General features: G+C 42.3%; 1 protein-coding gene and 1 long non-coding RNA gene across 51 annotated transcripts in view; one reads left to right on the plus strand and one right to left on the minus strand.

Annotated features, from left to right (window-relative positions):
* Positions 1–782: 782 nt before the first annotated feature.
* On the minus strand, positions 783–5,968 carry LOC132657828 (uncharacterized). Its single transcript, XR_009596538.1, has 2 exons — positions 5,583–5,968; positions 783–2,101 (listed from the first exon to the last, which is right to left on the minus strand). It is a non-coding gene; the product is annotated as an uncharacterized LOC132657828 (long non-coding RNA).
* A 324-nt stretch (positions 5,969–6,292) lies between these two features.
* Positions 6,293–12,122, plus strand: part of EMSY (EMSY transcriptional repressor, BRCA2 interacting) — an 81,249-nt gene continuing 75,419 nt past the window's right edge. For all 50 annotated transcript variants that reach the window (XM_012096082.5, XM_012096092.5, XM_004016337.6 and 47 more), the window contains exons 1-2: positions 6,293–6,403; positions 8,073–8,181. In XM_012096082.5, the coding sequence (XP_011951472.2) occupies positions 8,112–8,181 (70 nt within the window). In that variant the 5' untranslated portion in view covers positions 6,293–6,403; positions 8,073–8,111. The remainder of the gene's footprint in view (positions 6,404–8,072; positions 8,182–12,122) is intronic.

Consider the following 12,122-nt stretch of genomic DNA (forward strand, 5'->3'; position numbering starts at 1 on the left):
TGTAAAATGGAACAATAATTACTATGTTAAGGGAATTTTGAGGTTTAAATGAGGTAATACACTCCCAGGTGCTCTTTTTATAATGGGATCCAAACCACCTAAAGGAAATTAACACTGCATATTTATTGGAAGGATTGATGCTGAAGCTCCAATACTTTGGCCACTTGATGCCAAGAGCTGACTCACTGGAAAAGATCCTGATGCTGGGAAAGATTGAAGACAAAAGAAGAGGGCAGCAGAAGACGAGCTGGTTAGACGGCATCACTGACTCAAAGAACACGATTTGAGCAAACTCCAGGATAGTAAAGGACAGGGAAGCCGGGAGTGCCGCAGTCCATGGAGTCGCAGAGTTGCACACGACTTAGCGAATGAACAAAAATGCTACCTAATATTATTTCAACTTAGTTTCATCAAGCTGTTCTAGATTTACTGTTTTGTACCAAGTCCCTTTCATGGTACGTATGTGTCATATACATAAATATAAACCATCTTTCTGTATACACATATGCAGGCACATAATAATACCGCAGCTTCTATGTTGCTTAGATCACTTGCTCTAGGGGAATCCAGCTACAATGTCATAAGGATGCTCAAGCAGCCTTATAAGGCATCCCTGTAGTGAGAAACAGAACTCTTCTATCACTAGTTTGCCAACCATGTGAGTGCCCTACCTTGGAAGCTGATCCTCCAGCCCTAGTCAGCCTTCAGATGATTGCAACCTCTTAGAGATCCAAAGCCAGAACCACTCTCCTAAGCCACCCACAGAAACTGCAAAAACTGTGTTGAAATTTTTAAAAAATTTTTATTAAGTCACTAAGGTTTGGGACAATGTATTACACACTAATATTTAACTAACAGTTCAATCAACATGGGGAGGGCTGCAGGGATAAAACTGACCCAAGGTTGAGGGCTGCTTTAGGGTCTGTGTGGAAGGATAGAGATGGTTGAATGGACTTGAAAGCGCTGATGAGACTGAGCTTGAAATAAATCATCTGGGAGTCCAGGGTAGAAAGCAAAATCAGAGGAGGGAACAGACTTGGAACTAGGAGACTGTGGACTACAGATTGCACTGAAGCTGAAGAGCAGACTTGGTGAGGGTAAAGGAGTAAGAAATCTGCAGTAAATGTGGAATACCTTGCTTGGTGATTTCAAAGGTGGAACAGTTCTGGAGAACAAAGTGCAGGATGCAACGCTGGGGAAAGGTTTGTATACCTTTATGGGGAGTACATGGGCCAAGCAATGGGGTAACCTAAGTAGGTTATCAGCAGATTATTAAAAATCTCCTTTAGAGTCTTTCATCCCTAGAGTTAGAAAATGAGGGTGGAATGGAGTTTGAATGGCTTGATGGTAAAAGCCTTAATACAAGAGTAGTTGGCTTTAACAGAGAAGGCAACGGCACCCCACTCCGGTACTCTTGCCTGGAAAATCCCATGGACAGAGGAGCATGGTAGGCTGCAGTCCACGGGGTTGTGAAGAGTCGGACACGACTGAGCGACTTCACTTTCACTTTTCACTTTCATGCATTGGAGAAGGAAATGGCAACCCACTCCAGTGTTCTTGCCTGGAGAGTCCCAGGGACGGGGGAGCCTGATGGGCTGCTGTCTATGGGGTCGCACAGAGTCGGACACGACTGAAGCAACTTAGCAGCGGCAGCAGTTGGCTTTAATACAGACGGTAGTGACAAATTAGAAGAAAAGTCAGCCTTTATTTCTTGTTCAGGATACTGAAGATGCGGGGAGAAGGAGAACTCCATTTGAAAGAGTTTCAAGGGAAGCAGTGAACTTAAGGAAAACATTAGATTTTGGACAAGATTAAAAGGTGACAGCAGTGTTCTAGGAACAGGTTAGATGAGTAAGGGTGTTTCTTTAGCTCAGCATGGGTTTGCTCATAAAAAAGCTAAAACTTTATTCTTTTTTAAAAAATATTTATTTTTGTTTTTGGCTGTGCTGGGTCTTTTTTGGCTGAAGCTGCGTGGGCTTCTCATTGCAGTATTTCCTCTTGTTACGGAGCACAGACTCTAGGCCATGCGAGCTTCAATAGCTGCGATTCCCAGGCTCTACAGCACAAGTTCAGTAGTTGCTCCTCAGCTTGTGGGGTCTTCCTGGATCAGGGAAGTGAACCCATGTCTCACGCACTGGCAGGTAGATACTTTACCACTGAGCCACCAGGGAAGCCCTACAATTTTATCACTAGCATCTATGCATGCTTAGTTGCTCTAAGTCGCTTCAGTCGTGTCCGACTCTGTGCGACCCTGTAGATGGCAGCCCACCAGGCTCCGCCGTCCCTGGGATTCTCCAGGCAAGAACACTGGAGTGGGTTGCCATTTCCTTCTCCAGTGCATGAAAGTGAAAAGTGAAAGTGAAGTCACTCAGTCGTGTCCAACTCTTGGCGACCTCATGGACTGCAGCCTCCCAGGCTCCTCTGTCCATGAGATTTTCCAGGCAAGAGCACTGGAGTGGGTTGCCACTGCCTTCTCTGCTTAGTTGCTCAGTTGTGCCCAACTCTTTGCAACCACATGAACTGTAGCCCACCAGGCTCCTCCATACATGGGATTCTCCAGGCAAGAACTCTGGAGTGGGTTATCTTCCTGACCCAGGAATCAAACCTGGGTCTCCTATATTACAGGCAGATCCTTTTACCATCTGAGCCACCAGGGAAGCCCGTTGGCATGTGGGAGCTTCCCAAGTTTTATGTAGGTGACTGATGTGTTTGCAATTCACAAAACTCACCCTGACTGTAGTAGCTGTATGGCAGATGTAGTGGCAAGGAATACAGAAGTTCCTTTGGAGAAAGAGGGTTAGTAAAAAGGTCCATTTCACACAGGTGATGAGGCATCACCATCAGCCTACTAAAACAATGAGGTCAGCTACTTAGGAAGTAGAGACTATAGAACTGAATGGTTAGCGGGAGAGGGGAATGGAGGCAGCTGACAATGCAAAGGCCAGATCTTTTAATCATTTTTGAACCTGTTCCAGACTGCTCAAAGCACTTCTGATCCTTCACTGAGCCTAAGTAAGTAAGTAAAGTCACTCAGTCATGTCCGAATCTTTGTGACCCTGTGGACTGCAGCCCACCAGGCTCCTCAGTCCATGCGATTCTCCAGGCAAGAATACTGGCGTGGGTTGCCATTTCCTTCTCCAATTGTCAGTTATCTCCAGTTTACTTCCCTTTTTTCTGTCCCCCAAATCCACTTATTTTTGATCTATTTGATATTCTTTTTTTTTTTTTTTTAAATCTTGGTTGTTATCCCCTTTTAGCACACACCCTGGCTATACCAGTGTGGTAATACAACTTTTTGATGGTAAGAATCTAAAGTCAATGTGATAAAGTAGAAAGGGCTGGTTTCCAGTCTCACTCCTGCCATGAAATTCCTATGACTCTGGTTAACTCACTTCACTTCTTTAGACACCTAATTTTTTTTAATTTAGAAAATGAATCTTTAAGGTCTTAACCATTTCAATTTTCCTACCTGTACAATATCATAGGAGCTTAACAGATATTTTAGTAAGAGTGAAATCTACCATCTCCAATATAGTACTGCAAAATTAGAATGGTAGATGGCATGCATCTTGAAGTTTGTTCCAAGAAACATACTTAATCTGCTTTGTCAATAGGGGAATAAAATTTGAAATAGGTATTGTACTACAATACATTTCCACAGACCAGAGGTAGAGGAGAATGGTTCTCACTTTACATTTCCTGGAGTTAAAGTGACTTCACTTGAAATCATGGCTCTGCTACTTACTAGCTTGTTACCTTGGGCAAACTATTTGGTATCTCTGTGCCTTAGTCTCTTCATCTATAAAATAGGGGTAATATATCTCATAAGGCTACCATGGAGATTAAATACGTTTACTAGATATGTAACTGCATCTGTAAGAGGAAGCCCTAGATAAGTATTAGCTATTATTATGTGCTAGGCAGAAGAGTACAAACTCTTGTGCCTCTCCTTCACTGTCTGTCAGAAAGATTTTCATACAAATGACCGTAACTCAATGTTCTGCGTTCTGTAACAAGAACTTACTACAATAAGTGGTGTAGGAGCAGAGACAAAAAATGCCTCTCTTATCCGAGAGGGAAAGGTAGGGACAGGATAATTGACTTGAGAGTAGAGTTTGAGTCTGATCATTAAAGAAGAGAATTCAATGTTAGGAATATTTGGGGATATGGAGCAGCAAGAGGCATTGTGGGGAAGGTAGCTTCTTGCTGCAAAAGACAAATAGGTTCTGAGCAAAGGGAGGATGTGTGGTAGCCCAGGGCAGACTCTGGAGCCAAGGTGCTTAGGTTTAAATCCTGCCTTTACCATTTACTTATTATTTTTCTGGCTGAGTCACTGCAACATGGGAATTGGTTCCCTGACCAGGAATTGAACCCATGCCCCCTGCAGTGGAAGCACAGAATCCTAACTGCTGGACTGCCAGGCAAGTCCCACCATTTATTTACTATGTGTAACTTTAAGCAAGCTAACTTCTTTCCTATGCCTCAGTTTCCTCATTTGTAATTAGAGATCAACAGTATCTACCTCATAAGAGTTTTAAGAATGGAATGAATATTTTAAAAGCTTAGAACAGTATTGGCACCTATCAAGCACAAGGATAGTATCAGTTAGTCGCTCAGTCATGTCCAACTCTTTGTGACCCCATGAATCGCAGCACGCCAGGCCTCCCTGTCCATCACCAACTCCCGGAGTAATTCTTGATTCATACACTAATTATGGTCAGAGCTGGTTTTATAAGCAGCATGTCTTTCCATTTCTACTCCATTACCTGTCACCTTGACATATGTTGTAGAGGAAGACACTTGGAAGTCAGAAGACCTGGGGGAAAACCTAGCTCCCTTCAATTCCTAGCTTTGTGGAATAGGGTGAGTTCTTGATCTGTGTTTTTCTTTTTCATAGTAGGGAGTAATCTTAATTAGACTTGGCTCACTAAGATGCTATGAGACTCAAATAAAAGAATATTCAAAATCTATTAAAGTTTCATTTATCATCTTTCCAAGAGTTAAGAAATTGGTCAGAAAACAGGTGATACTTTAATTTAGCAGGAAACAGATGGAAGAGAATGCACTGGAAGATTAAGGATGGTGTGGTGGGAGACTTATTTGTCCCACTTCTTGACTTTCTCAAGGGACAGACTTGGGTTCCAACACTATAAAATTTTCCTGGGCCTCAGAGAGGATTCTTAGCTACTGGGCAAATAGTACACACGTGTTGTTATTTATTTTTTTCTACCTAAGCTACAATGGAGATCCAAGAACTTTTCTGTACGTTGTGTATCACATCCCAATAGGGTAAAATAAACCTAACATTTATAAGAAACTTTGTTAATATCATAAAGCAGATTAAAAACTCTTCCATTTGAACATTTTTACCAGAGCAGTCGTTTCCCAAAGAAAAAAATTTGAAAGGGAGGGAAATCACAAAATTTGATTAGATCTTCAACAACAGCAGGTACTGGCTTCGATCTTACGGCCGCAATTAACTATATATTGGGCCCTTTTTCTCATCCATTAAATAGGGGCAACAATACCCTCTTTACACAATTGTTCTATGATTAAGAACAAAGGCTAAAGGGTGAACCTACCAAGTCGCTGGGCCTCAAATAAATCCCTTCTCCTTCTTGCCTTTGACAGAAATGGCACTACCATTCCCATTTCACAGGTGGAGAAACCCGAAGTCTAGAACGTTCGGGTCCCCCTTCTCTACTTGCAACTCCGCAACCCCAAGTTCGGGTACGCCCAACTGCGGTTTCCAGTGTCAGGTCTGGCAGCGCGGATGCTCTCTCCTCGAGCTGCGTCTGGCGGGGCTGGAGGCCGTGATAATTGCTCCCAATACTCTTAAGGAATCCGAGCCTAATCAACGGCGCTTCAGGGATCAGCAAACTTTCCAACCTTTCCTAACCCCGCCTAGAATAAAGGTCGCAGGGAACCCTCTGCTCCAGCTACCGACGCCATCTTGGTCGCTACGTGTGACGCCACACGTAGCTGAACACGTAGCGGAGAGCCAGCCCATTGGCTGAGAGACCCGAGGAGAGGCGCGCGAAGCCGGGAGAGGAGGGTATGGAAGAAACTACAATCCCAGCCTTCTTTGCGCGTGCCCACCGAGAGCGAAAGAGGAGGGAGTTTGAGTTCAGACCACAATTCCCAGCAATCCTCGCGATGTCTCTCCTTTGCTTCCAAAACGTGGAGGAAAAGAGGGACAGAAGAATGGAGATCTTCTGGTGTCCGTTCTTCGAAAGGCGGGAAAGGCGAACTACACCTCCCGACTTGCAACGCGCGGCTGCGCCTGCGCCCTGATACCTGTCGCCATCTTGCCCGTTCAGAGGCACCGCAAACAAACCCAATTCCTGGTGTCCCCTAGTCTTGGCGGAGGAGCCTTTTAGATGAGCTCAGAAAGGCCGGGCAGGTGGGTGACTCTCAGACAGAGTGCTGGGAAGAGCTGGCAGGATAGCCAGTATGAAGGACCGCCGGGCCAAGCATTTGGAGCCTGGCTTGGGGCGCCCAGCCCCATCCTCCGTTGTCTCCTAACGGGATCGTGGGGCTCCCCTAGGTGGGCTTAGGGGAACTGGCAGGCCTGGTGCTGGAATTGCGGGGGTCCAGCTCCTGGGGGCCTGCCGGTGAGTCTTGGTCGTCTACCTGGGTGTCCGAGCGTCTACTCTTTCTCTCCGTTGTCCTCTCCGCTAAGGAGGGAGCGAGGCGCTGATGCCTACCAGAGCCCTTCACTCCGGCTACTGGTCCTTACAGAGCTTGGGTCGCGGGCTTGACATTGGGGTGGGTGCTGAGCGGCACGGGTGAGGAGGGTGGGCGGGCTACTCTTGTTGTGGTGTTGCGAGAGAGTGCGTGTTTGGGGAGGGGGCGGGGCAGGCTAGCCTCCTTGACACTTGAGTGGGGGGAGGATTAGACAGGATTCAGTTTTCCGGAGCGGGCTCCGGCAACCTCTGCGCAGGTTTCCAGTGCGATGCGGCCCCGCAGTAAGGTCCTCTGGCGGGGACGCATCGGGATGCCGTGACGTGGTGCTTGATTCCGGCGGTCGCCGGCCACCTCCAAGATCCTGTCGGGAGGCGGGGACTGGCTTGTGGAGGGAGCGGATTCCTTTGGCTCTGCCCCTTCTTCCTCTTCCCCACCCCTTTTCTTTATGTCATTCTGCCGACTGGGGCGCGCAGTCCAGTTCTCCTTGCTCTGGGTTGGTTCTTAGCTGAGAGGACTATGGGAAGTAGGGGGAGGGGGTTCAACTCCAGGCGTGGAGCTGGAGTTAGCAGCCCTAGCTCTTGGAAAAGAGATGGTAGTTATTACGGATCGATGCCTGACTCCTAGTCTAGACACTGAGCTCGCTCATTCTTACATTCACTCATTCATTCATTCGTGTTACTCTTCTCAATCATTTATTTAACAGATATTTACAGCGGATCTGCTGTGGGCTAAGCAGGTATTGTGCAAGGGCCCAGGGCCGTTGTCTTTTTCTAGACCAGGGGATTACCAGTCCAAAGTTTCTGACATCTAAACTTTTGGGAAACGCTTTTGTAAAGACTTCGGGGTGTAAATTCATCTTTCATTGTTAAGACGAGGAGACAGTTCCATTTACCCACTTAGCATCTTAGGACCTTTACATACTGTATCTCATGTAATTCATAGTGAGAAACCTGGCAGAAGTCAAATGAATTAATTGCCCAAGATTACATAGGTAGTGGCACCTATTTATTAAATAATGTGCCTGCCACTAGAATAAGAACTTCACATACACTATTATCCAGTTCTCATAACTAGGTGATAAAACCTCTACTTTATAGTAACACATGTTCAAGTAGACCTGTTTACCCAGGATCACACAGCCAGTAAGTTGTAAGATCTAATTAAAGCCATAGGTGTCTGATACCTGTGTTCTTTCCATGTGATAGGCTGGAATAGTAAGCTCCCAAATGGTTAAGTTCTTCATTTGTCAGAAGTTGTAAAGTGTGGAGGTGAAATAGGATTTTGAGATACTTTTACTGGTTTTGCTTCTTAACGTGTGGCTATCCAGGTGAGTGGGCTTTTGAATGTTCTTTTGTAATTTGACTTTTTGGTTTTTGCTTTGGTAGGGAAGACAAGCTCTTTGGGGCTACCAAAAAGAAGCAGCAATGCCTGTTGTGTGGCCAACACTTTTGGATCTCAGCAGGGATGAATGCAAAAGGATTCTTCGAAAATTGGGTATGATTTTCATTTTTGATGTTTTGTGCCTCTCTGTGGTGCTTTTTGCTTTCTATTTGGGTCATGACTGTTTGCATGGATGTCATATTTCATGCTGTGTTAGAAATCCCTTAGAGGTATATAGTTCTTGTTTTACTCTTTGTTATTTCCTTAGTGCCTAGCATAGTGCTTTGTACACAGTAGATGCATGAATCATATTAATAACAATAGCAGCTAAGAATTCTTCACGGCTACTGGACTGAGTCCTTTACATTCAACATCTCATTTAATTGTCACTCAAACCAGATAGATATTTTGCTTTTTATGTCCCCATTTTACAGATGATAAAACTGAAGCTTAGAACCCAGACTAATTCTTAAGTAAATCATGGGGTCAGAATTTCAACCCAGGGAATAGGATTCCAGTCTCACTTTAACATACTTTCAGGCTTCATGAGTGTGTGAATTACTTGTGTGTGCTTGTGTGCTCAGTTGCTTAGATGTATCTGACTCTTTGCAACCCCATGGGCTGGAGCCATATTGTTTCTGAATTCTGAGTTAATGTAAGCTATGCTGACTTTCCCAAATTATATTTTACTATCAGTAATAAAACACCATTTACGCTTGTAATGAATTATTGAGTGCTTCTTTTCCTTTAGGGCAGTCTTTCTCAAGCAGCATTTAGGGAGAGAATTAAGCCCTAATGCTAAGGCCTTCATTGTATGTAATGAACCAAGTTTTCTACCTGATTCTAGAATGGTATGTTATCTATTGTTTTGGGGACAATTGAGAAAAAAAGAGTTACTCAAATCATTTTCTATATTCTGTGATTCAAATGAGAATCCTTGGTTGAGAAATGTAGCTTTAGGCTCTAAGATTCAAGGAGGACATTTTTGTCTTATTTACCACTGTAGTCTCAGACCAGCACATAGTAATGACTCAATAAATGAAAAAAATAATTTGGAAAAGAACATTAAATATTTTGGCAGAGGATAGCAATTATTTAGATATCTGTGATTTTGAAGGAGAAAGTGCGGACTTTGAATTCACCTAGATTTAGGATCTTGATCCTGTTACTAATGACTGACATCCGAAAGCAAGTTGTTTAATCTCCCTAAATCTATTGATACTTTTGTAAATGAAGGGTAATAATATCTGCCTCATAAGTTTGTGGGTTAAGTGTATACAGAAAGGGCCTATCACAGTGTCTGACATCTGAGTATATAGCATTTTAAAGCAGTTGCTTTCAGACACTTATTTATTTGCAATTGAATCTTTTCTTCACAAGAAGTCTTTGTTGGAAATTTCTGTGGATAAATCTGAATCATAGCTAGTCTGGCCTTAACTGCTAATAACCTTTGCCCTTTTTATTTTCCCTTAGGGGCTACCATGAAGATTTCTATATTTTAAACTATTTCTTAGCATTGTACTTTAGTACCTTGGTTTTTAAAAAATTAAATATTCTTTATTTTATTTTTTAAAATTTAACCTTATAAGTTAAATTTTTACTACCCATTCAAGGTTTTCTATACGCTGATAGGCAATTGGCCTAACTTGTTAGCTACCAGTTATAAAATTGGATTTGTATTTATTTCATAGCTGAAATAGTTACAGAGTTACTGTGATCTGTTCAGATCACAACTGCAGTCAGTTGCTTTAGTCTCTGGGCTTTTGGGACCTCAAATCAAGAGACTATGTTTAAATATAAAAATTGTAAGCTTTAAGTCTTAAATTTATCCTTTTAGTCAGAGCTGTGTAGGTAATGTTGCTGAAGAGCTGCTTCTGTACTGAAAAGAGCAGCCTTCCTATAGGGAATGTCATTTTCAGTGATCCTTCTTTGGGGAGGTGAGCTTTGACAGTGATTTGCAGAATGACTTCCTCCTCACCCGTTGGCTCATTATCATAACAGTGAAACCTTTGAATTGCTTTCAGACACTAGCTCTAGGTCCAGAGTATAGAGAAGGTACTATGTTTAGGAATTAGCTTAAAATATTTTAAGGATTAGCTTTTAAAAGATTCTTTAAAAACAGTTATAAATTATTTTAACATAAGATGTTAAACATTTATATTTTACTTGTGAAAGTGTTAGTTGCTCAGTTGTGTAGCCCACCAGGCTTATCATTCCTTGGGATTCTCCAGGTAAGAATACTGAAGTGGGTTGCCACTTCCTTCTCCAGGGGATCTTCCGATTTAGGGATCAAATGCGGGTCTCCTGCCTAGCAGGCAGATTCTTTACTGTTTAAGCCACCAGGGAAGCCCACATAGACATTGGCATAAAGAATTTCTATCTCTGTATAACTCTAACTTGGGGCTTTATGAAATATAGTATTCATATTGGGTGGCAGGTTTGTTTAAATGGAATGGGTTGAGGCTTTATTAAAATAGTTCAGATCTTTTGTTTTCTGTAGTTTTTCATGTGTTAATTATTTCACTATACTTAAGTGTCATTAAAGTTAACACTGTAATAGAATGGTATCAAAAATAATACCAGAAACTCTACTGAGCTTGATATTGTCAGAATCTTAGGATTCTCATCAAAATGGAAAGCCACAAATGTGAATGAGGTTGGGAAGCTAGCCGATGTTCTTTACAGTGAGTGAATTTCTCATTGAATGAAGGGAAAGTGTGCCTTGGATTGTGTACCTGTGAGAATTGTGTTCTGAGTTATACAGTTTTGTGTGCAGTTGCTACCTCTTCTATGCATGACTTTTTAATTAGACTTGGAATGAGACTTGAGATGTCAAAAATCTTTGTGTTTAGTTAATTTCACTTTCTAAAAAATACTGTGAAATAGTGAAATTTCGATCACCATAAATTTCACAGGCCAAAAGTGAACCTTTTCCTTAAATCACTTCTCTCTGACCTCTCCATTTCTTTTTATGGTATTGTCATTTTCCTAAATATCTTGGAAACTGAAAAACCTGGTTTTTAATCACTTTGAGAATAGGGACCTTGTTTTGTTTATGGAGAAGGCCATGGCACCTCACTCCAGTACTCTTGCCTGGAAAATCCCATGGACGGAGGAGCCTGGTTGGCTGCAGTCCATGGGGTCGCGAAGAGTCGGACACGACTGAGCGACTTCACTCACTTTGACTTTTGTTTATATAAAGATTCGCCTTGGTACCTTGCAGTAGTAGCAGTGTTCAGTTAGTAGTTAGGTTTGAATTAGTGACTAGCCAAGTACAGACATATTTTTACTCTTCCTAGTATAAAACTCTCAAAATAGTGACTATTACTGGAAATTTAACGTCTTTATGAAACATTATATGCTCTTTTACTCTCTGTTCTTTTTGCACATTTGCATTTCCCCCACCTGCCTAGAGCACAGTTCTGTTTCTGAGTAAAGCTTATGCTTCTAGACTAGATGATATTTTTCCTCTGTGCCTTTACCACTGTATTGTAAACTGTGTCAGAATTGTCTAATGACTTGATTCACTGTAACTTTATTCTAGAGTTAACTTCTTAAGGCAGGGTTTAGCATACTATCTCGTATATATAATGGGACTCAACACTGATTTGTTGAATAAAATACTCGATAAATGAGGCATGAACATTTGGAGTATCGTGATTTCTTAAATTATCCCCAGTGTCTTTCTGAACTCTACTTTGGGTTCTGATAAAAGCTGAAATATGTTTTTTGGATCAAAGTATTTCCAGGGAAGCAGAGTTTGTCCTTCCAGAAGGACATGAAACATCTACCTAATGTCCAGTGTAGGTTGAACATGCAGGATGTTTACACATGTTTACACATGGAATAATTCAGTTGGACAAGACATGTCTATTTAATATGGTCAACTCACTCTTCTATATAAATTCTTTTTTTTTTGACAGAACTGTGGATAATACAAACTGAATGAGGCTACTATTTTACTGTTATTGTAGTATCTTGAATGCAGCTATGCATGCCTTAGATTGGCCAACATTCAGTATCTATTATATGTAAGGCATTGGCAAATACTGGCA

This window comes from Ovis aries, chromosome 15 (assembly GCF_016772045.2).
Source record: "Ovis aries strain OAR_USU_Benz2616 breed Rambouillet chromosome 15, ARS-UI_Ramb_v3.0, whole genome shotgun sequence".
Classification (NCBI taxonomy): domain Eukaryota; kingdom Metazoa; phylum Chordata; class Mammalia; order Artiodactyla; family Bovidae; genus Ovis; species Ovis aries.